The 26,228-nt window shown below is 36.7% G+C and overlaps 1 protein-coding gene across 7 annotated transcripts; it reads right to left on the bottom strand.

Annotated features, from left to right (window-relative positions):
- Positions 1-382: 382 nt before the first annotated feature.
- On the bottom strand, positions 383-26,228 carry DZIP1 (DAZ interacting zinc finger protein 1). Of its 7 annotated transcripts, none has more exons than XM_087967342.1 (19): positions 25,533-26,228; positions 23,434-23,518; positions 21,576-21,703; positions 20,894-21,055; positions 20,214-20,351; positions 19,178-19,240; positions 17,946-18,086; positions 16,474-16,525; positions 16,248-16,301; positions 15,887-15,970; positions 11,530-11,589; positions 10,057-10,202; positions 9,159-9,351; positions 5,463-5,592; positions 5,057-5,110; positions 3,677-3,858; positions 2,159-2,286; positions 1,144-1,303; positions 467-716 (listed from the first exon to the last, which is right to left on the bottom strand). In XM_087967342.1, the coding sequence occupies exons 1-19, from the start codon at positions 26,100-26,102 to the stop codon at positions 634-636; spliced, it is 2,613 nt and encodes an 870-aa protein (XP_087823468.1). In that variant the 5' UTR covers positions 26,103-26,228; the 3' UTR covers positions 467-633. The 7 variants fall into 7 exon arrangements, with proteins under 7 accessions (XP_087823473.1, XP_087823474.1, XP_087823468.1 ...); XM_087967343.1 differs by having other exon boundaries at positions 21,576-21,700; positions 25,533-26,227; XM_087967344.1 differs by lacking the exon at positions 11,530-11,589 and having other exon boundaries at positions 25,533-26,227.

Here is a 26,228-nt window from a genome sequence, read left to right as displayed (position 1 = left end):
AAGTTCCTAACAGGACAATTAAGCTGAAGTTGTGGGTGCTGGAGGTTTTTAAGGAAAGACTGGACAGCCACTTATTGCAAATGGTATAGGATCTCCTGCTTGAACAGGGTTGGATTAGAAGACCTCCAAGTCCCTTCCAGCTCTGTTCTGATTAATCATGGTTCTCACTGATGCAATGCCTGATTTGTCCTGCCTCCTTGGAATTCCCCGTCCTGAGTGACTTGTTCCTCCCAACCCAAAAAGCAATAGGGAAGTTGGCAGTGCTGCAGACAGCAAGAGGGCCCAGGATAGGAGCTGCACGGAAGTGCCAGGAGTCAAAACACAGACAACTTCTCCCAACTTTTTTGTCATCCTGGATGTTGGAAAAGCAAGAAAATAGCATTACAATGAAAATAAATTTATATAAGGTCTTTGTATGATTTAAATATGTTTTGATTTTTTTTTAAAAAGGTATTAAAGCAGTATTAATTGGTAAAACACTGTTTAACCACTTCCAGGAGAACCAGCTGGACATAATTAAAAGCTTGCATTTAATAAAAGGAAAAACTTTGGACACAGTTTTGTAAAGAAAAGTTCCTTGTTAGTGCACCATAAGAAAAAAGGACAGAAATCAGATTAAACCTCCTTGCACAATCAAATATCTGAAGAGTCACTCCAATCTGTAACAGTGACCAGGCTGCTTTTCGGTGAGCTTGAGATATCTGCATCCTGACGTCCTGTTTAAAAAGAAAACAGTTGTTTTGCAAGATTATTCAGTGAGAAAGATGCTACCATTCCCTGCCACCTATTGTTTCATATTCTTACCCCTTATATAGGTGCTCGTTATTATCCAATCTAAATATTTTTGGAAAAAATGCCATCTCCCATAACCATAGTTGGCCAATGTGGGAACATCCCAGCTTGGGAGTCGGGGCCATTTTGGCAAAGCTAGGAAATGCATGAAACTCTCACTGCCCTCTCAATGACTGCAATGGGAGAGTCGTACATCTTGTTGCCACAGGAACTCTTCTTCAGCACTAAGCTATCACGCAACTGTAGGTCTATGTAAACAGTATCCACAGCCGTAGATGTAGGTCTGGATTAAACCTCCCCTTTCAAATTGTTCAGGTAAAATATAACATAGGAATTCCAGCGTGAAAATACCTTCATCCTTTATTGGTTTTCCCCATTCATGGGTCATTGACACAGCACATGGATCATTCTTTTCAACAGCACGTACATTCTTATTTTTCTCATCTTTCAAAGGTTTTTCATCTTCCAGAGATGATAAATCCCAGTCATCCTCATCTTCAATACCATTAAACTATATACAAAAAAGAAATAACAGCAATTTCTTCAACTTAAGAGGAAATAAATGTTTAGCAATATTTCACTGAGCAACGGTTCTCAATCTTTTTCAACACAGTAATACAGTAAAATGAAAGAGAGACATCAGACTATTGAAAGAAATTTGGAATTCTCAGGAGTAATACCGAAAAGCAATGGTTTTATTTTCCTGCTCTAAAAAACAAATTAAAGAGACAGTATAGAAATGCATATTTTCTTGATTCATTACTAAATACTATATTAACACAGGTAGAAAAAATAGTTCTATTCTAAAAAAACAGTGACCTCTATTGAAAGAGGGTAGAATCAGTAAGATGAAAGCAAAAAACAGAATATTGTCTATCAGGATTTTACAGTTGTAGTTTTTTCTTTTTAAAAAAATGCAGCAATGTTAAAATGTTTCTACTTGTACCTCATTCATTTACACTTGAAAAAGTTAAACGTGTTTCATTCTTCATTGAAAATAATGTTTCATTAAAGCTGCATTACAAATTCCACTGGATACAAAGGAATACAAGCTGTATGTAGGATTCTCCTGCTCTGAACCTAATTCTGGCAGTTGTTTGCTAGGAAAACTCTTGGTAATAATAAGACTAGGGTGACAGTGGAACCAGCAACCATAGAAGCTGTTGGATTCCTGGCACTACGTGTGTATGAGTAAAAGCTGGAAATGTTAGGAATTTCTGCATGGAGGATTCTGGATCTGATGGTTTGAATTGCTTTTTGCAGTCACAGAGTTCTATGATTACCCCAGGTAACATCAGAGTCAAATGAAAATATGTACAACAGAAAACATTTAATGGGACTGTCTAGAATCTTATTTGGGAAATACCTTTACTCCTTGGGCACATGTATGAATAGATGATGAACCACCATTCATTCCTCTGATTTCTTTGTTTTCCTTTCTTTGGCTCAAAAGAAACTTTTCCATTTCATCCATCTCATTTTGAAGTAAAGAGCCTAAAATCCATCAGGACAGAAGATAGCTTATAAAGCAAATGTTTGAAGACACAGTGACAGTGCTACTACGCTGTCAATACTTCTTTAACAAGACTTAGTCCAAAGACTACACTGTACGGTTCTTACACCCACCCTCATCTTTCCTCCAGGATTTCAAGGGGATTTCAATCTCCATTTTTCTCTTGCACAATAACAATATAAGATACATTGGTCTAAGAAACTGACCCCAAGTTACCCAGTAAATTTCCAAGGCTGAAATCTGGACTTCCTTTCGAAATAAGCAGCCCTTGGCCATCCTGCTTTGGGTTGTGAAACTGCACACTACCTGGCTGATAAGGTAGTTTTCTACTTTTGCACCCAGCCCAGGTTATGCCCCCTTTCATTCCCCACTTTAAACACAGCTGGCTGCCCAGCAAACTTGTCACACTGCTGTACCATCTCAGGTTTTAAATTAAGGACATGTTCAAAAGCGAAGGCATTGCTCACTGATTTTGTTTTTTTTGTTTTATTTCATAAACATGGTGAGAATTTATTTCTTCTGGGCATACAAGATGCAGCCCAATTAAAATTAAACCTTACATTAACTAGTTGGCAAAAGATTAACGGGGAAGAAAACAATTAGATCCAAGGCAGAAGATTCATTTGTGAGCCTATCAGCTGTTTGGGAAGGGAAGTACATTCTAGACATGAAGACACGCAGCAGAACCAGGATAGTATCTATCAATAATTCTGCATTACCTTGACATTGGACATGAAATTACAGAGTAAGTAGAAGGAAAAAAAGTTATATGCAGGGATTAGCCAATTTTGTAGGCACCGCTGCATTAACCACCCAAACTCTGGCCTGGAAAATTAAAGTAAATTCAAATCCTGAGATTAGACTTTATAAAATGTTGATGCGCTCCCACCCAAGATCACCCACAGTGATGATAAAATAGCTGTGAATCTCTCAAGGCTTCAGTCATAGTCAAGAGAAAGAAGCAACCTGGAATTAAGGAGAAACTTCCTAACAATGAGGACAATTAGCCAGTGGACTAGCTTGCCTCCAGAAATCGTGGAAGCTCCATCACTGGATGTTTTCAAGAGATTAGACAGTCACTTATCTGAAGTAGTATAGGTTCTCCAGCTTCAGCAGGGGGCTGGACTAGAAGACCTCCAAGGTTATCTTCCAGCTTATTCTATTTTATTCTATTCTGTTCTATTTTCTCTCAAAGTCACAATTTGGTAGTTTACAAGGCTCCTTTAGGTTAGGTATCGTTTTTCCAATTCTTTGACATGGTTCATCTGCTTCAGCTTGCCCACCTTTCTAAGGCAGTTTCTCCTCCCCTACACGTGCCGCATATTTTTAGCTTTCCCCCCCAAATACTGCCCACATAATTAGCTTTTGTACTTCTGGATGGCTTAAGATCTACTTCGTCTTCAGGGATGTTTACATCACTCCCATATGCAAATCTTGGCAAACTATCTTTGCTGTGGCCCTTGGATGCCTTATGCAGAGATAATTCGGGTGAGATGTAGGAGTGCCTGATGTCGTTTTCCTCCACTTCCTCTTCTGAGCTAAACGGAGGAGTTCTGGGAAAACAAAAATTCGCCTAATGAATTTAACCTGTTCCAGTTACAGCAATTTTAAAAATATAAACTAAATAAAACTAGAATCAATAGTCTACCGGTATCAAACATTATACCTAAGACCAAAGGAAGGATAATTGGGAGATGTACCCATTTCTGTTGGAAAATTATTTTGGCATCAATAGGCAGATATATAACTATTACATCATAGGAGCAATAAAGCACTGACTTTTACTTTAAGAGTAACACCACTCTATAAAAATAAGAATGAGCTAAACTATCTTTTTAACTATATAGGCAGAATTCTATTTCAGCCTTTTCCAAAGTATTGCCCTCCAGAGGTGCTAGATTAATTCCCTTCATGATTTTTAGTGAAATAACCTGCATTCCAGTTTCTTTCAAAGGCGCAAGGTTGGATTTGAAAATCTACATATATGTAGATTTTAGCCAATCAATTCACTTGATTCCCACTCAAGTTAAAAGGTGGAATACCTGAAATAGTTGAACCGTAACCATTGGTTGTTCCTGTTACATGTAATATTCAGTGTAAATTATGAATCCAGAAGTATGCAAATAGCATTTCAGGAGGCTAAGAAATCAGGAAAGGATTAACAGGTTTCTGATCAGATCAAAAGGCAGAATGTCCTGCCCAACCTTCTGCCCCCATCTCTCCATTTGCTCCGTCCTTGTTTCCAATCAGCCTTCACTACACTTCTTTAGGCAAAGTGGCACAAGTAGTCCTTGACTTACGGCAATAATTGAGCCCCAAATTTCTGTTGTTAAGCGAGACATTTGTTAAGTGAGCTTTGCCCAATTTTACAACCTTCCTTGCCACATTTGCTAAGTGAATCATTGCAGTTGGTGAGTTAGTAATCCGGTTGTTAAACGAACCTGGTTTCTCCATTGACTTTGCTTGTCAGAAGGTCGCTAAAGGGGATCATGTGACCTTGGGACCCAGCAACGGTCATAAATATGAACCAATTGCCAAGCATTTAATTTTGACCCCATGATCATGGGGTCGAAATTATGGAAAATGGTCCTAAGTCCCTGTTGTCAGTGCCGTTGTAACTTTGAATGGTCACTAAATGAACTGTTGTACGTTGAGGACTACCTGTTTGTCCAATTTGTTCCAAAATGAATTTTTGGTTGTCTGATAGAATTCTTATTTCAAAGCACACAAACCAAAATGAAGATAGCTTACACAGTAGTAAGTGGCTTCCTAGAAATGTCCTCCTTCAACATATTCTTCTTGGTTCTGGAAGGAAGAAAAAGCAAATATTTGCAGTTTCTTTCGGCTAATAAGAAGGATAGATACTTCATACGCTGCCATTTGTTTTCCTGCATTTCCTCACTGGAGCCATTGCCTTATAGATTTGGTTTATATGAAGGTGAAATTGATTGTTCCCCTTGCTCTTCTTACGAATGGCAATAATATAATAATTTAGTAATCCCCACCATTACTTCCTGATCATCAAAGGGCCACTCAAGAGTCACCTGAACCATGAGATGGGAAGCAAATAAAATAAATAAACCAGTAAGAAGACTAACACTAACAGCGACTCGTAAAACATGCAACAGTTATATCTGACCTGAACCTTTTCACTTACTTTGGGGTTGAAGTGTTTTCAGCAGGCAATGCTCTTTGCATGAGGGAATGTTTGGCAATGGAAGGACGTTTTACTGGCTTGGCGAAAACGATAGGTAAGGAAGTTCCTAAGCGAGTTGTCCTGTGTTTCGCTGTAATGAAATGATAAGGAGGATCCAGTGACATTGCACCAAGACAAATTCCTTGTGTGTCCAATCACACTTGGCCAATAAGGAATTTTATTCTATTCTATTCTATTTAAAGCACATGCCCTGTCTGTGAAGGAATACGTAGTGAAGTCATGCCACTTACAAGAAGAAAAAAACCAGTATTTGCTATTTGATTTTAGCATTTTCCTTACAAATATTTCACAACCTTATTCCAACAAGTCACTAGATCACCAAATCACAGGCTGTCTTTAGGGTCTCACTTTGTGGGACCATTTCCTGTCACCATCTCCTTCCTCATGTTTCTCAATCTGAGCAACTTTAAGATATGTGGATTTTAACTCTCAGAACGCTGGCTGGGAAATTCTGAGAGTTGGAAGTCCACACATCTTAAAGTTGCCAAGGTTGAGAAGTACTGATTCGGATGGTAAGATAGGCATAATATTTAGAATATTCTTATTTTTATTTTGCTTTCTTTACTGTGAACTTTGCTGAAACTAGAGTTATAAGTGCATTTCATTAACATAGCATATAAAAATTCATGTTGATAATTTTTCATTGTTTATTTATGTCAAGCAAGAACAAATTAGCCTATTTTCCCATATAACTTGGAAATGTTTAAATCTGAATGACACAATTATTTCATGGAATTTATGATTTATGAGCATTAATTGAGACCTGTCTGTAGTTAGAAATCTAAGAAATACAGTCATGTTGTAATACAAATCTGCTACACTTTGCATTGTTCCATCTTTTCCGAGAATAATTTATATTCTTCCCCAAAAAAAATAAAAATTATTTTTAATTTTTGTTAATTCATCCAATTCAGGGAGTAAGTGGCATCCCAAGTGATCATCTGAACAGTCTTAATACAAGACTGTATTTCTTAGATTTCCAGCTACTGGGACAGGTCTCAATTAATGCTCATAAATCTTCCATCCTATGAAATAATTGGAAATGTTTAAACATTTCCAAGTTATATGGAAAATAGGCTAATTTGGGGACTTCCGGTTTGCAAGCTTCGGGCGGTGGCAGGAATCCGCGATCGTGTGCGGTTCCTGCTGCGCCGCCGCTGAGTGCCCCTGATCCAGTTGGATTTGGAGGCTATAGTTACCCCATACAGGTGACTGAAGATAGGAGAGATCCAGGCAGGGGTCCGGGGAATCACAACCCCCTCCTCAGCTGGCTTAACTCCCTTTTCCAAAGGCGGTGGAGCGGCGGTCAGCAATGGCCGCCACAAAGAAGCTTTCAGCCGGACAAGAATGTGCAGGAGGAAGTTGAGAAAGTGAAAGTTTTGGCTGAACCGGGACAACAAGTAACATCTAAATACCCTGGAAATTCAACTTTTTAAAGATACATTGTTCCCTAATAAGATTGTAAAAAGGCGGATGAAAGTGAATAGGAAAGTTTGTTTTTCTCACTCTCCTTCCCTACGGAGATAGCAGATGGAAATCGGAAAAACCCACTTTGGCAACAGAAGGTAATTAAATCTGAAAATTAAAGCCAAGGGGACATTAAAGATTTCTGAACATTGGAATTTAAAATTAAATTTTTTTTGCTATAAGTGGGAAGGGAGAGGTAAAAGAATTTATATTAAGACTTTGCTGGAGGAGACTGCTTGGAGCTTATAAGATCAGAGATAAACTGCAATAAGACTTCTAAAAATACATTTTGGAACTTTGTAATTGAATTCTACCCCAGGAAAAGAAAGTATAAAAAGAAGAAAGTGCTAAATGAAACAGTTTGTGTTGATTTGGATCGCTTGGTGACTTTGGGACTTTTGGAAACTATTTTTGAAAAAACTAAAAATATTTGGGTTGTTTTTAAAAAAAACCTTATAATGGCATTGTCGGTTGAAGAATTGAAAATGGAATTCAAAAAGCTAAAAGAAGAGGAACAAGAAGGCAGGGGCTCTTCTGGATCTGTTTTCACTTCTTAGAAATGGCGATTTCTACCTACCAGAAATTACAACAACAGGAAGACTGGGATGAAGAAGAAGAAGAAGCCATCTTTAATGAACAAATAATCTTAGTTGAGGAAGAAAAGGAAAGAGGGGAAAGAGAATGGAGAATACAAGATTTAAAAAAACAACCAAGAAAGGGAAAAATAAGGTGAAAAATTGATACAATGTCAGAAAGCAACAGAAAAGAGGAATACAACAGAGAGGGGAGTAAGAGCGTGGAGATTAAGAGATGGGGGGTAAAAAGGCTAGATTTGACAAGAAAGGAAGGGAAAAGGGGAAGAGAAATTATAAAGGCTTGAAACAAGATGTTAAAAAACAGGGTTTTTTCAGAGATAAAGGGTAAAATACAATTTAAAAGAGATTCTGCAAAAGTACATAAGATTGTATTGTAGTATTTGTATTTGAAATAGAAAATTGGAATATTATATGAGTTAATAAAATATTAAAGGAAATGTGTAAAATGTCTAAGATTTAATGATAGAGTTTAATTTGCTATGGAACATTGTTTTAACTATATTATAAACTTATTATTTTCTTATTTTAAAATGTAGTACGTAGAATGTACTAAGCAGAATCAGAATGGAAATTATATATTATTTTAAGTGTTAAATTTAGGGAAAGATAGAAAGGCGTCACACTTCAACCAGTGATTACAGGAGAAATTTTGTATTAAAGAGAAAAGATAAATAGATAATTGAAAAAGAACGGACAAAAGATACAAGTATAATGATTTAAATTGAGATGAAATAAATAAAATAGAATTAAGAGAGTGAAAAGAGGGGAGAAGACATAGAGAAAATATAGAATGCTAAAAAGATATGAAATGGTATATAAGGTGAGCATGAATTTGATTTATGTCTGTACAAAAAGATGTAACCCGGGCTAAGCCGCTTTCCAAAAAGAAGTTTTATGTATTCATGTTTTGTGTTTTGTTGGGCTATGTTTGCTTATTGAAAATTAATACAATTTTGGAAGAATGTTGGAAGAGAACATATGAAATTGTAAACAAGACAGATGAAAGTATAAGTACAATGAATAAAAAGATATAGAAATCTAGGTAAAAGAAATATAATTGAATAAGAAAATGAGATAACCATAAAAGAAAATTAAGAGAAGCAAAGGGAGAAATAGTGAGAAGTTGGAAAAGAGTAATAAGATATGAAGTTGAATACATAAGATGAATATGCATATGAAATTGTGTCTGTATGGAAATGTGATAACCTGGAACTATGCTGTACTTAAATAAGATGTTTTATTTGCTTTGTTAAAACTTAATAAGCAGCTTTCAGAAAAGATGTTTTATGTTTTTATGTTTTATGTTTTGTTTGTTTGTGTATTGTCTTTGAAAATTAATAAAATTTGTTTTAAATAAAAAAATAGGCTAATTTGTTCTTGCTTGACATAAATAAACAACGAAAAATTATCAACATGAATTTTTATATGCTTCGTCAATGAAATATAGCAGTAAAGATTAAAAGAATGCACTTACAACTCTATTTTAAGGAATCATTTACAGACAGCAAAGCTAAACTTTTAAATCTGACACACACACACACACCCGGCCCAAGAGCATAAACAAAGATCATACCTTCTGAAGAAAGATGAGGGTTGGAAAGAAATCTGCTGCAAGATGATCTTTCAGCAACTCTGAAACTGACTTGTCTTTCAAGATGCTCTCGAATGTGTTGAATGTCAGGCAGTTGTTTCTTTCTCTCTTCTCTAGCAGTCTCAACAGATACTAAGACTCTGTTCAAATGATCACTTGGGATGCCACCTGCTCCCTGGTTGGATGAATTAACAAAAATTCAAAATAATTTTATTTTTTCGGGAAGAATATAAATTATTCTTGGGAAATGATGGAACAATGCAAAGACAAGAGAAGAGGGAGGGAGGGAGAGATGGGGGAGGGGAGGGAGGAAGGAGGGAGGGAGGGAGGGAGGGAGGAGGGAGGAGGGAGGGAGGAAGGAAGGAAGGAAGGAAGGAAGGAAGGAAGGAAGGAAGGAAGGAAGGAAGGAAGGAAGGAAGGAAGGAAGGAAGGAAGGAAAAAATGGTTTCCATTTTTTCTGCATCAAATATAAGTACATTTATATTAAGTCTTATTTCATTATTACCAAAAAGAGCTCACTTTTTTCTATTTTCCAGTTTTTTAAATAATCAAAGTCACAAATTATGTGCACATTTTTCTATTTCATGCAAAAAGCCTATTAGAGGAAAAAAACAATATATTTAAGGTTGACTGTAAATAATAAATACAGTGTTTTCTCTTTTGATTAGAGTCAAGTTAGTCATCTCTGCAAGTTTCATCAACTTCACCAGACATTCCTGCATTATGAGTAATGTTGAGCCTTTCCACTTTTGAATATATAATAGTCTTGTTACAGATGTGCATTCACTACTTTAGAGGCCCTGATCTCTGTGCTATGATTTTAGTTTGAAAAAGACATTAATATTCCTTCATACATTTGAACAATTTAAAGTGATCTTACGGATTTAATTCCCAAGGATTCCAACTTTTCTGCTAGGGTCTGCTCCAAAACAGTTCTCAGCTCTTTTGTTAAAGATGGATCGCTCTTCAAGATATTTATCATGTAAGATTTATTCTTTCCTGTTTGGGGCACTTGCTTTTCTATTTCTGAAACAAGCCAAGTATTTTTCTTTAAAAATCACATCATAAAATCAATACACACTTCATCAAAATATTTGCAGTGTATTATGCACTCACCTGAATTTTCTGCCTAAGAAACTCTAATGTTTCTATATCAAAAAGCAAAACAATAACTTAATTTTAAATATAACTGGGCCAGCTGTGGAAATCCAAAATTCAACTCTTTCTTTGGTCACAACTACATCTGACAAATCATGTTATGCATTAGGTATCGGTTTAATTATAGATATAATAAATCCATTAAAAGGTATTTATTATTTATTTTAGTGGACCTACTCTAAAGAATAATTTTCAGTCCAAACCAATGTAGGTAAACATATAATGTGATCACAGAATCCTATTACTACTACAGTGTTTTCCCCAAAATAAAACTAACCAGAAAATAAGCCCTAGCATGATTTTTCGGGATGCTTGTAATATAAGCCCTACCCCAAAAATAAGACTCAGTCAGACGGACGCATTTAGTGCCGTATTTCTCCAAAAATAAGCCCTAACCGGAAAATAAGCCATAATGCATCCTTTGGAGCAAAAATTAATATAAGACCTGATCTTATTTTGGGGGAAACACGGATAGTTCACTGAATATAGTTTATCATTCACGCTGTTACTTATTGTGTTTTTTAGCAATTTCATCTATGATTTTTTTCTGGAGGATCAATCTATAGCCAATTATTTCAAAACTACTCTCAACAGAGAAACTTGAATAAATAAATAATGTTAATCCCTGACTTTTGTCCAGAATGGTATACGGTCTCTTGCTCGAGTAGGGTTGGACTAGAAGGTCCCTTCCAACCCTAAGATTCCATGACTTCCTGAAGGCAACTGTAAATCTAGATCTGTATGAATAAGACAGGAGTATGTTCAAACAGTGGCTGAAAGCCATACAAGGCAAGAATTGCATCAAATGAACTACAAGGAATTCCAACAATACCCCAAAATAAAGATAAATTCAAAAGCAAGGAAACTGGTTGGCCCTCTTTCCCTCAGACTCAATTGTCTGTAGGTGTAAGAAAGTTAACATGGAGGCTGGATATAAGAGAAAAATAAAACAGAATCCTAGAGAGAATAGCGGTGGACACTTAATTGGCAAAAAGGGAAGACAAGCAATAGGAGAAGCTACTTTTTAAAGGGATCACAAAAACACTGAGGCTGTCTGAAAATGTTGAGGTAAGATTTTTTGTGTCTTCTGGTAGAAGAAATGTAAAACTGCTCTCTGGTCTCTCGCTCTCTGATATACACGCATAATGCAAGAAGAATTTAAGCCACAAAAACTTCACCTGGTCCTGTTGATTACCTTTTTCATTCTCTGGAAGCTCCTCTATGGGCTCCAGCATGTGTACCAAAAGGGCCTGTTCTAATAACGAGGAAAGACATGAATAGCAACAGAGACAGAAAGATAGACTGTATAAAAATAGGTAACGATAAAGCCTAGAGAATGAAAACAATTCAAAAATGTATGCAAAACTATCAGATGTGTATTTATTTGGTGATTAAAGCCCAATCAAATGCAATTATTCATTATCAACTTCATGCAAATTGTAACTTGCCTTCAGCTACATGCACCTGGCAAAATATTTATTATCACGCACAATTTGTTTTCAACCTCTAATCATATACTGTGGGTTAAATGGATGATGGTATATTTTGGGATTGAAACTAAACAAAAGCCACAAAAAAATTAGCCCTATTTTTTTCCTCCTGAAATCGTATAATACAACAGACATTAGGACTTTGTCCCTACACCATGTGCAGATATTGGGGGCAGTGGGGAGACCCTTTATTTCAGTCAGGCTGCAGAAGCAGCCAATTCAATCTCTACTCTTGTATTAAGGATGCATTTACCGTTAACAGCTAATGTTATTCTGTGATGCAGTTCTCATAGTACAGAGTCCACTGAAGATTTTCTAAATTGGATGGTTACTTTAGCCTGGGCCTTAGGATTTTCTCATTACGTGTAAATGAGAAAACGGAGTAAAAAACTCTTTGGCTATTTCTAGTTTACACATGGTCCCTGTGTTCCCATCACAATACTGATCTATCAAAGGAAGTATCGTTTTACTAGTAACGGTTCAAAGCAAAATGAGACATTTTATGCTCAAAAACATATAATGAGAAAAATCCTAAGGCCCAGGCTAAAGCAGGGGTGTCCAACCTTTCACCTTCCCTGGGCCACATTAGAAGATGAAAATTTGGTTTGGGCCGCACATAATTAAATTAAATAATAAAATAAAATAAAATAAAATAAAATAAAATAAAATAAAATAAAATAGTAAAATAAAATAAAATAAAATAAAATAAAATAAAATAAAATAAAATAAAATAAAATAATAAAATAAAATAAAATAAAATAAAATAAAATAAAATAAAAAATAAAATAAAATAAAATAAAATAAAATAATAAAATAAAATAATAAAATAAAATAAAATAAAATAAATAATAAAATAATAAAATAAAATAATAAAATAAAATAAAATAAAATAAATAAAATAAAATAAAATAATAAAATAATAAAATAAAATAAAATAAAATAAAATAAAATAAAATAAAATAATAAAATAAAATAAAATAAAATAAAATAAATAAAATAAAATAAAATAAAATAAAATAAAATAAAATAATTAAATTAAATTAAATTAAATTAAATAAATAAATTAAATTAAATTAATAAAATAATAAAATAAAATAAAATAAAATTATTATTTATTATTTATTATTAATTATTTATTAAAAATTATTTATTTTTTATTTTATAATTTTCTGGCCAAATTTTGCGGGGTGGGGAGGGGGGAAGAAAGCTCGCCTGCCTCGCGCCTACCTCTCCTCCTGCAAATTATTTATTTTTATTAATTTTCCGGCCAAATTTTGCGGGGTGGGGGGAGGGGGAAGAAAGCTCGCCCGCCTCACGCCTACCTCTCCTCCTGCAAATGCAGCAGCGGTGGCAGCGGTGGCGGGGGCAGAAGCAGCGGGGGCGGCGGCGGGGGCAGAAGCAGCGGCAGCGGGGGCAGAAGCAGCAGCGGTGGCGGTGGCAACAGCAGGAGGTGGCGGGGCGGGACTTTTGGGCTGCGGCTGCCCGCCTTTTCTGTTGCTCGCCTCGCCCGCCTCGCGCCTACCTCTCCTGCAAATGCAGCAGCGGTGGCGGCAGCGGCGGCGGCAACAGCAGGAGGTGGCGGGGCGGGACTTTTGGGCTGCGGCTGCCCGCCTTTTCTGTTGCTCGCCTCACCCCGCCTTACGTCTGCCTCTCCTCCTCCTCCTCGCTGGATCTTTCATGAAGGTTGGGGTGGGCGTTGGGCCGCATTACGAGGCGACCTGGGCCGCATGCGGCCCGTGGGCCGCGGGTTGGACAAGCCTGGGCTAAAGTAACCATCCAATTTAGAAAAGCTTTAATGGACTGTACTATGAGAACTGCATCACAGAATAACATGCTGTCCTAGGCATTTAGCATCGATCTTTACAACTGGTTCTTGTTTACATTTAGATAAATGTAAGTGACCATTGAACACTTAAGATTTTCCTCTTCAGTTTTCTGTCTTAAATATAAACCAAGAAGCCAAGTGGATACTAGTTTGCAAGTAAGAATAGTTAAGCGAACTTGCGCCCTCTACCTAAGCTGTTTCCCTGTTCTACGGTACAACCAAAGTTCCAATGATTATGGCAGTGATGCTCACCATAAAAAAACCATTCAATCCTCTATTTGGAACACCTCAGCTTTTTTTTTTTTTGCATCTCCCATCTTAATATTCCAACTTTTCTGGGGAGAGATACAGTCATTATAAATCTAATCTTTGCCAACTTTGTTACTGATTGTAATAAAATGTCATCAAGAAATACTCTCAGCTTGCCATTCTCCTTCAAGTTTGCATACAGGAAGTGTTCAGTTTTACTACAGGTATATGACGATCACCTATATGCTGGGACAGCCCCATACAGCTCAGGCAATCATGTTAAATAATCTTTCCCCCAAACAATCATTCCTTTAATAGTATCATTCTACTAGAGAGTAAAAATGCAACCATACTAGACTCACACATGATCATGTTGGGGAGTTGGGAGTAATAATGCATTGGCACAATACAAATCTGGTAACTTCTTATTTGCACCTGGTGTCAAGTCACAAGTAGGAAAGCGTAGTTGCCACTTGCAAATTAAGTTTCTTCATTTGTCACTTAGTTTGTCATGGATACCTATGTTCATACAGATCTGATTTTAAAGCAATAACTGTAAAAGGCAGGATGAATGTGAAGGTGCAGGAAGAGAGGCATACAGAAGTAGAAAGGCTTTCTGCTATTTAAATAGGCAATCACCAATAAAATAACAAAGATCAAAACCCAAATATGTCCAAACTGAAGAAGGAATGCTAAATGCTGAGAACTTTAAATACTGATATCATTTAGACATTTTTGTATGTTTAAAAACAGCACAGGATAAATTGCTATTTAAAGGTAGCCTCAAGAAACAGAATCTGCTACTACAAGTAATGATCTATATTTATTTAAAAATAATAATAACACTGATACTTCTACAAATTGAGCAGCTACACACAATGACAGATAAAGATTCCCCACATCTTAAAACTTCCGATCCAAACAATCCAATTTTTTGAACTGGCAGCTATCATGTGATACAATTCCTGGTGCTGAAGGAGAATATGCTTCTATAATCATGAACTTTTGTATGGGATGCTAGAGAGATCCTATCTTACCATGCTGTAATTTATATTGACACACTGGGCATTTTGTTTCTAGATCAACATAAATGGTCTAAAATTGGAATTGTCCATATGGCAATTCCATAAACTGGGATTGTCTCTGGTTCCACATAAAAATGCCTGTGACAAATTAACATAGAAAGGCAAAAGGCCAACTGGCAAGGCTGAAATACAAGCAACTCATCTACAAAGTACCAAGTAGAAATGCAGTTTGTATCCTGAATATACAGTAAAGCCAGTTCATTGAACCAACGTATTTTCTACTCTAGCAAAAACCATTTTTATGAATGCAGAAATGCAATTTGTACCCAAAATATACAAAACCCATTTTATAAATAAATGCAGAAATGCATTTTGTACCCTGAATCTACAATAAAAACCAGTCCATTGAACCAACCAGCAGTCCATATTTTCTATTCCAGCAAAAAACCATTTTATAGCATGCAAACAATTGAGGCAAAAAGATATATAACTTGCTCTGTTCCTGAATATGACTCAGAGGTGGGGCTGGGCCTTAAAAATACAAATCTGTTTATTTCCAGACTTTTTTTCTGAATATAGTCTCCCTTTTCTCTTACCAGTAAACCCACTCGTTTCACTCCCTTCCCACCTTCTTCATTTTCTCTTTGAGAATCACCCCTTTCCAAACACACTTGTTTCTCCTTGAAGTGCTCCTGGCCAACCAGAAAAGCAATTAAAATGTTACAAATGAAATAAATCTCCAGATCCACCCAGAGCCTTTTGCAAAATGTGGGTAAAGGTTTTGCAGGCATAGTAGTCCCTGGGAGCACCACGCTGCACTCCCTCTCTCTCCTATCCATCTCTCCTCTCTTGCAAATGTTGAGACCTCTTGAGATAAAACCCATTTCAATTAGGCGTTTTTTTAAAGGTCCTCTTATTATAAACTTTATTCAAGGTGCTTACTCCAGATAAATATAAACTAACCTTGGACAGCAGATTCTGGATGCTCTTTTGATAATAGTCTTACGGCTGGGAGCACAGGTTGATTTTCTGCTTCAATTCCAAAATCTATTGAGCCAGCCACAAATTAATTCGATTACAAGAAAGTTTTATGTTCTTAGTTAAAAGTCCTTCAATTTTGATTTTAAATAGAAACAATTATTTTACAGAAAGAAAATGTCAGCAAGTTACGTTTATGTCAATGAATACAATGACTGATCTTTCCAACATATTTCAGGAGAGCTTAATTAAAAAAATATTGTTCCATTAATTAAATTTAGTTGTTACTTATTATTATCCTACAGGATAATACCTAAGGATTTCCTTGTCCATTACAGAAACCTACCATGCATGGATGACGTGCTTGATTTGGGTTGAACATTTTGTTCTGAAGTTTTCACTAGAACAAAAATGTGAGAGGATATAAGTGTCAACCTTCCGATTACAATAAACTGCACATATTTCTAAACAAGGGTGTGGTTTTTTTTTCCTGCAAAAGTAGTTTTGTAATAAAGTAAAAAAGCATCTTTGACACATTTTAAACTCTTTCTTCCTTAAAAATCCCCACTTACCTTCAGAAAACTTCGAGTTTTCTATTGGTTTTTTGGAAGCCAGTTTTTCTATCTGAAATTACAGGGATAAAAAACAATGGATATTGATGCAGAAATGGGAATTTGCTTATACTGTGCTAGTTAAAGCATCCACCATTTTGACAAAGTAAGATTTCCGGGTAGGTGATAGGACTTCATCAATAAATGGGAGGCCAAAAAATGCTCTTGGCAATACCTCCTCCCTGCACAAAGTCTCCCATCCAGATGAACTACTCTTAATTGGTCCCAGGCATAAAGACAAGCACATACAGTAGGTGGAAACAAAGAGGAGCCTCTTGGCTGGCTCAATATAGTACTATCAAGTCTGGCCAGGTAGCAAAAATGACCTTTTGTCACAGCCAACTGCAATTATAAGCAAAGTCTCCTTCACATCAGAAGAACAAGTCACAAGGATTGTTTTTTCCCGAATGCCATCACTCTGCTAAACAACTAATTCCCACAACACTAATTAACTATAAAGACTGTATTACTATTCTTCTTCTCATCCTTACTAGTACCTATCTCTTCCCACTTATGGCTATATCCATGTTGCTTATATCGTTACAACCTATATTGTTTTGATTGTTTCCTAGTATGATTTGATTGCTTATTAGTATCCCATGACTATCACTAAATGTTGCATCTTATGATTCTTGATGAATATATTTTATTTTTTATGTACATGAGAGCATATGCACCAAGGACAAATTCCTTGTGTGTCCAATCACACCTGGCCAATAAAGAATTCTATTCTATTCTATTCTATTCTATTCTATTCTATTCTATTCCATTCCATTCCATTCCATTCCATTCCATTCCATTCCATTCTATTTCTGGTGACTTCATGGCCATGAGATTTCCTAATAGTGGTCCATCGAAATTCTGGCTTCTGAGTCCAGCTCCCTAAGCCCTAAGTTTGTATTTCTCTTTTATGCACGTTTCCTTCCATTGTTTAATTCTTTGAAAAGCAATGCCCAGATGCAGCCTAAACCTGTATTCACCTTTCAGCAGCCATGCTCTACTGCTAACTTGCAGCTGCCTTAAGTACTAAAAGAACAAGAATCACTGATTGTGATTGATGAGAGCCATAGTAGTGCGGTGGTTAGAATGCAGTATATAGCAGGTTAACTCACTGCTCACTCCAGGAGCTCGATCGTGACCGGCTCAAGGTTGATTCAGCCTTCTATCCTTCCAAGGTCAGTAAAATGAGGACCCAAATTGTTGGGGGCAATATGCTGACTCTGTAAACCGCTTAGAGAGGGTTGTAAAGCACTGCGAAGTGGTATATAAGTCTAAGTGCTATTGCTATTGTAAGAACACAAAATGAGAAGTGTATAAGGATAGAAAATAGTTACTTGTGTAGTTACTATAATTCCATCCATATTTTTTTATATAAAAAGGGCCCTTTGCTCATGCTCTGGCATTTTAGAAGGGCACCATTACATGGAACAGACCTGTTGTTTCTGGATAATAATAAGATCATTTTGTTCTTGCAGCTTTTGTCCTAGTTCTTCTAGCCTCTTCTTATGGAAAATGTTGCTCATATTCAGTTCCTCAGCCACTGATGCTTTAAGCTTCTCAATTTGAGATGTGAGCTGAACAGGTCAAATATGGAAAAAGTCTATTTAACTGGAAACATTTTGTTTATCTTATGCTATATTATGTATCTTATTATATATTTATATATCTTATTATATATTTATAATTTAAAATATAATTACTGGTCTAATTTTTCCTCCCCTGAATGTTTTTTGGTCATAAAGGTTAAAGGCCAGACTTCCCCTTCAGCTCTAGGAAAATAGAAATATATGCATTATGGAAAGTTAATTAACACATTTCCCTTTTATGAGAAATAATTTGGATCTACAAAACAGGCTTATTTTCTTAAGGAGTTAGAAAATCCATTATTAATTTATTATACTTTTGTGCTCTTTGGTATGGTTAGGCAACTTAGGGCCCTCCCGATAGCAACCAGAGAGTATCAGGGTGCCTATCCTACTCAACAGGTTTGTGATGACACACAGATTTGTGTAGCTGTCACAATCAACCAAAACCAGACAACTGCATTATGGGCATAACAGACTGTATAGTTTTCAGTGATAGTCTTTCAGAGAAAAAGATAGGTATCCTGATACAAAGTGACTCTTTTAATGACATCATTCCACATTACTCCATTTTGTAAAACTCCTTTCCCAACTCTTCCTATTCCATTGGAAGCTAGAAAAAAATATGTAAGTATAAATTTTGTCAAAATTCATAAGTTTATCTTATTCATGATTATCTTATAAACCATGAATATATCTATCTTATAAACTATGAAAACACACACACACACTTTTACCCTATACTTTCTGTACTTCTTTTGTCATATATAAAACACTTCTGTCAGGGAAGATATTTCTACATTGGAATTCATGGCTTTACCAGTTCAAATGCTCACAGAAAGAAATGTGAATGTAACTGAAGAAGTTCAAAGTAATTGTCACAGCATACTTCTGCATGCTGTAGCTTATTTTTCAACAAAAGAACTGAATGCAAATACTTCATGCAGTTACTCAGCATGGGAATCAGTGAAATTTTACAAAATCTAAAGTGGATTTTAAATAGTCATTCTGAATGGTTTATCACAGTTTCCTCCTTTTTTGTATTATTTATTTCTATGTAGGAAACTTTCATTCAGATTTACCTGGTACTTTTCATTTTCATGTTCTTCTTGAAGAGTTTGTACCTTAGAAGACCACTTGGCTTCCTACATAAAACAAATATGATACTTTGAACAATGTCTTAACTTTATATTGTATAGTTTTGTTTTATTGAAATCCAGCTTATCAACTTGTGTCTACCTCACAATATAAATAAAATCCCAATATGAACTGCTGCATCAGAAAAGCAGCCATGGAGGTTATAAAAGGTGGTAGTACTGGCATAATATCATTATTTGTTACATTACATTACCATTAGAGGGTGAACATGTTGTGGCAGTTATTAAATAAGTCCACAATGCTTATACTAAGAAAGTAAATTTAAACGGGTTATCTGAGATTAGAACCACACTGTGAAATCACTTTTGCTTTCTGTGCCCAAGTTGCCTAGATCATTTCATGTTAATGCTGGAACTAGTGAACCAGCTTAGTTTGAGACAATAGACATTATGAACTAATGTAGCTTGTAATTTTAATGTCGGGGAATCTTATTAATAATGCACCTGGCTCTGAGGTTCTAGAATACCTACTTATCAAAAATCAGATTCCAAGCATTTGTGAAAAACCTTGGGGTTTTTTGTTGTTGTTTTTGGGGGGAGAGATGAGGGTATCCCAGAGGTTATGGCATTAAGGAGAGGGAATCTCCATTCAGATGAAAGAAGACAAACATTATGTCCAGCCCAGGTATACATTATGCCAGAACAAAAGAAGAAAGCTGAAACCACCAATTTAAAGCACAACTGAGTCTGAATCTGGAAGAAAATACATTAACATAATCTGACTATTCCCAAGAGATCTAATTCTGCCTTCACTCGCCTAAATCCCCAAATGAATTGTAATCTCAATCATCCCCAACCAATGTGCTCATTCTTGGCTTTACTGGGAACGGTTTGGAAATGTGTTCAACTTACAGGGAAGTGAGGGAACAATAAATGCACATAAATTTTGTCTCCCTATTTATACCAGATACCTGGGGCCTGGAATCTGAAGTCACAGTGCCTGACATTTGCACTAAATTACCTGTTTTTCAAGAAGCTGCATTATATTCTGATGATCCATAGCATTCCGATGTTTCTCATCTGTTAATTCAACGGTATCTTTTAAAGTGCCTAAATTGGATTTCAGATGTTGGTTGGACTTTTGTATCTCTAACAAATGCTAATAGGGATACAACAGCAGCAATCAAAGTAAATTCAAAGTTTTCTTTAGAAAAACAAATAAGCTGGTATATTCTGCTAGAAAATACTTCTAAAAGGCAAAATATTTTTTGCAATCTCCATCAACCCCCCAAATCTAGCCATTTTCTTGAACTGTAATTACTTAAATAATATACCACCCCATAAATACAAAGTACAATTATTTGTTTTTAAGTTCAAAGGAATATGTGCTCAATCCACAACAGTAAATATATGGGAAAAGTAATGAATATGTGGGGCAAAAGGGGAAAGAGAAGTGAGAGCCTTCCCAACTGAAGGGGTTCTAATGAACAGCCTTAGCAGCCGCAGGTGAAAATAATCCTTGGCTTGAAGACCGTGGGAATAGGGGTACAGTGGGAAAGGAAGGAATTTGTAGCTGAAGGACAACCAGTAAGCTCAGGCTTTTATAAAGTTCTATGCCTTTTCCAATATTTAAAATATAAATCATAATAAAACTGCAACATTACTCTATAGAGTACACCATCCAATTTCTCAGCTACTTACATTTTCTAATTCGGAATTTTTTGCAGTTAATTCTTTAAATTCCTTCATAAACATGTCTTTCACCTTCTCAAGTTCACGGGCCAATTTTTCCTTTTCTTCCTCTTTCCATTTGTGAAATAAGTGCCGAATCTCCTCTTCTTTGGATCGGCGTTCTTCATATTCCTGAAATTGAATGAAAAAGCTATTTGAAGAATTCCAGAAAGTTCTTTTCTACAATTTCTGCCTTTTGTACATGATGCTTATTCCAAACCAATGAAACCTTATCATAAATTAATGTGATTTGTGGATTTTAAAATATTCCAATCTAACTAGAGGATTGCTGATCAGTGAAAAAGGTTTCTAGAGAGAAATAATGGAAATGGTGATGTGTGAAAATGTATACTGTATATTCTTTTAACCTGGCTCATTGCTAGAACAAGTTTTTGATAAAATATATGGGCAGGATGGACAATTCTGTGTTATTTCCCAAAGAACATAAAAAAGAAGTGCAGATTTTATATGCAACCACAAAGTCTAAAATAATAACCATCTTTTTCCATTTACATTTCACTCTGTAAAGTGCAAAATTACCAAACAAGGCTAGTCACTTTCTTCTTTGAATGTTGATATTGATTTAAACTTATAAACTTAATTAGTAATGTATAATTGGATGGCATCTTAAAACTTACAGAATATGCCCTACCTTAGACAGTTTGACTATATGGTCACGTTGCTCAGCTTCTAATTGAGACCTGGTAAGTTGTAATTGCTCCTTCAGTTGGTTGATTTCCTCCTGCAGTTTATAAGTCTGTGCTTTTTTCTTCTGATCTGCTTCAAAGTATAACGGTGGTAGTGTCTGTTAATATACTTCAGAGAAATGCAGTTCTACTTACACAGACATTTAAAGTATTATTTCTTCCTGTGGATTATAATACCAACTACTTCCTCAGTACATTACCATCTAAAAGATGTAACAGGGACTCCCCCAAGCTACTTCAACAGTAAACATTCTATAAAAGCTACATAATACTTTTGTAATCGTTAGTTCATGCTGTCTGGGACTGCCAATAGTTGTTGTTCAGGAACATCTAAGGCCCAGGTTTCCTATTCTTTTTGGAATAATTAAAGGGAGGAAAGGAACAGGAAGAGCTCCTTCCTCAGCACAGTTGAATTCCATTTCAAATAACAATAAATAGAAGTATTATCCAATCTTAAAGCATAATCACCATGAGTGAACAAATAAAACAAATAAAATTTGGCATATTCCTCTTCAACTATTTCGACCAATTTCTCTTCAGTCACAATGTTGAATAATTTTTATGACAGACATCCTGTCAAACTGAACCCAGGACCAAGACAGCCTTACTCTTCTGTTTTACTTCATGAAGTATTTTCCTCTTTCTTATACATATACATGCACAAAATAAATGAATAATGACTATGTTCTGAGTGCCCTGATGACATCATAGTCTGAAAATAATCTGTGATATCCTTAATCAGTCTTTAATGCAAACATTTTGAACCATTCAGATCCCTCCTTCTGCCAAAATTTCAACCCTACAGAGAAAAGCAAATAAGTGTAATAAATATTGTGAAGTGATGCTCTTCACATCAACTTTCACTCTTTTAAAAATGTTAGATTGCAGATGTAGGCTGCATAAATCCATAGGACCAATACATGGCAGCCAAGACTTTTTTGCAACTTAAAACTTAACTTAAATTTCTTTTTATCCATACTACTGGTTTATTAAATTTAAGAACTTGCAAGAAAAGCAACTGTATCTGAGAAGGCGATTAAGCTCCTAAATATCACGTATGATCATCTATTTTTGAGCTATCACCTTAACACCAATTCACTGCAATTGAACCAGTCAGAAGCTGCAGTAATTGGAAGAAAACAATTTGTTGAAAAAGTAGAATACAGATAGAATGTCTTTGATTTACTTAGCTTTATGCAAATATTTTTAAACTATGTCCAATTATGTTCCAGAAAATTATATCCTGTTATGTCACAGAAAAAAGTTATTACTTGTTACACTTCAGGAAAGAAAATTATGTCCAATTATCCAGAAAACAAAAGCCTATCGCAAACAATAGATTTTTTAAGGACCATAAACTTTGCTTAATGAAATTGGGTCAGTCACATGATGACCTGCTTACAACCATTATGACTTATGCCCTTAAGTGCCAGACTCAATTACGGTTGTAAGTCAAGGATTAGCTGTAGATTCTTTCCTCTGATCATAAACAAAAATTAAAAGTCATTAAAAAATAAAACCTAAATTTAAAAAACACTAAAGTTATATAATGTTTTATATATACAAACTGTACAAACTGCATATGTACAATTCACTTTAGCTTAATAAGGGCCCTAGTTGGTTCTTCCATATTGGCAAGAAGTAACAAATATGCTGGATTTCCTAATAATGAAATGGCTCTCTAAATGAAGTCTCCTCCTTGTTCTCTAAATAGCACCTACTGCACTTGCTTGCTTTTTTCAAATAAGAAAAAATATGGATTAGATGTCAGTTTGGAAATCTATTTATTTATTAAACACTCACCAGTGACTGGTTCTTCTGAATGGCGACGCTGCAAATGACTGTGCAGGAAGGAAGCGTTCATAAAGGCTTTGTCACAAAACTGACACTGTAAAATAAAAGTATGTTTAAACAACAACTGTGAAACTAAGGATATTTATCTCTGTATGTTTATTTTTATCTCTGTATGATTCGATGTTTGTCATTATTTTTAATGACAGTCTTATTTTGAAAACAATTGCCACTTGAGCAATTTAATGGTAGTAATATGATACAGGGAATTCAATTCCAAAACAAAAGAACTGAAAAAGACTTCTGATTAAAATGTATAAATATTACAAACATTATAAGCATATTACAAATATCCTTTTAAAAGTACAATGCATATAAAAAATCTTAAATTCTTCTAAATCACTACCGGTGACCAACCCAGGTGATGTGGCTTTATCTTGAAAGAATCCTTGGATGGAAGAAAACTGAATAATGACTAAACAATTCATGCTCCATTGGTGTTATCACGTGAGCATGAGGATGTTGCAATGGTTATAAGTATGAAAAACAGTCATGCCACTTCTTTCAGTGGCATTGTAAGTTCGAACGAATGTTGTAAGTTGAGGAGCATCTGTATATTATCATTATCATGTAGATTCAAGTTAGCATAATTCACACTGTATTACACTGAATTAGGTTATGGCAGACAAAACTAAGTACTAGACTCTAGGTTTCAATTCTGCTGCAATGTATAAAGACTATACAGTTAGAGGCATTGTTGAACAATTCAGAAATGTCTGAAATTCTGCCCGTGGACAAGGTAAACAAAAGTCAACAATTCTGTGCAACTCTTTAAAATTTCGAGCAGAAAGGAAATGACAGAAAGGATTAGCCCACGAACATAATTTAATAAACTTAGGAGAATCACATTATTGAATGTATACAGGGCAATGATCCACTTAACCACTGTGACAAGGTCATCAAATGAAGCAAAACTCACTTAACAACTTTTTCTCTACCTTCAAAAATAATCCCCAATAGTTTATTGTTTTGCTTTATTTACAGCATTTGTTATTCCTAGGTATCAGACTAACAAAAGACTAACTTGTGGGGGGGAAGGGCTTCCTCATAGGCCAATATTCAGAACAGTATCTTATTTGATACCATCCATAGGGAGTTCAAATCACCAAGCTCACAACCAAGCTTACTCCAAAAAATAAAAAGTGGGGGGCAGCAGACAAAGATGCAGTAATCCTGCATTCATAGGGACACAACAAAAGCAAATGGCCTCGAGTCACATCAACTTCTATGTGCCAGTTGTCTTGACAAGCTGGCTGCCAGGGGGCATTTTTTTTCAACCTCCCAGGGCTGCCTCCAAGAAGTAACCCAAGCCGGGCCTGCTTAGCTTCCCATCTCCGCCAAATCCCACCTCAGGGGTCCTTGGTGCTTGGTTTTTTTTTTTCCCCTGCAGACCTTTTCATTACCCAAACTAGGTAACATCACTGAACTGACGTTAACCTTGTTTTGAGTAATGAAAGGCCTGCAAGGAAACAACCAAGCTCGAAGAGCACCAAGGACCTTTCAGGTCAACCCCAGGCTACAAATATTCTGCTTTACAAGTAGTCCTCGAGTTACGACCATAATGGAGCCCCCAATTTACATTGCCATATGAATTTAAATGTTAATTTATGTTAACATTTGTCAGGTGACTTTTGCCCCATTTTACAAAATTTCCTTGCCACGGTTGTGAAGTGAATCATTGCATTTGTTCAGTTAGAAACGTGGAAAGCGAATCAGGATTCCTCATTGACTTTACTTGTCAGAAGGTCGTAAAAGCTGATCACATGACCCCAGGACACTGCAACCGTCATAAATGTGAAGCAGTTGCCAAGCATCTGAATTTCAATCAGGTGACCATGGGGATGTGGCAATAGTCATAAAATGTAAGTCATAAGCAATGATCATTAAATATAAGTCAAATATAGGTCGTCACTTTTTTCAGCTCCACTGAAACTTCCAACTGTCACTAAATGTACAGTTGAAAGTTTGAAGACTACCTGTATTAATATCCCACCTCCCCAAATCCATCATTATCCATCGCGATTAGGGGACAGGCTTTCTCTCCAGCCCACCTGGTGACAGGTGGCCCCAGCCTGGAGCATCATCTGCTGGGTGGCGATGATCTTCTTGCGGCGCTTGCACTCCTCCTTGAGCAGCCGGACCTGCTGGGCCCCGCGGGCCACGTCCTTGGCCAGCAGATCGCGGTGAGCATCGGCGGCGCGGAGCAGCTCCTGCCCGGCGCGGAGCTGGGCGCTGAGGTAATCCTGGGAGTGGAGCAGGTACTCTAGGCAGAGCTGGGCCAGGCGCAGGAGCTTGAGCAGCAGCGGGTCGGCGGGGCGCTGGCAGTGAGGGCAGCGCTCGCGGCCGGCGTTGCAGAAGGTGACGTGCTCCAGGTGCTCCTGCAGCACCGCCACGTTCACTTCGGCCGCCACCCGGTCCACTTCCACGGCGCTCAGGCGACGCCAATCCGGACCTTCGTGTCGCGGACGGAATTGAAAAGGAGGTAGAGCCGCCCCGGGAGGCGGAGAGGCCGCCGCCGACGCCATCCGAGCCGGCGGGTCCGCCTGTTGGGACAGAAAGAAACGGGGGTCCCGCACCGCCACCTGCCGGGGGTGTCTTCGCCGGCCTGGCGGGCGCCGCATGTCTTCCCCGTTGCCGCGGCAACCGAGGCGGCGTTGCCGGAGTCTCACGCCAGGAGGGGGTCCCGGCTAACCTCCCACGAACAGGCCACCCCGAGACCCTCGCGGCGGGTGGATTTTTCCCGCCAT

This window comes from Notechis scutatus, chromosome 5 (assembly GCF_049901735.1).
Source record: "Notechis scutatus isolate UNSWTSFEM ecotype Mainland chromosome 5, rNotScu1.2, whole genome shotgun sequence".
Lineage (NCBI taxonomy): Eukaryota > Metazoa > Chordata > Lepidosauria > Squamata > Elapidae > Notechis > Notechis scutatus.
Note: the sequence above shows the minus strand (reverse complement) of the source record. Positions and strands in the feature narration are given on the sequence as shown.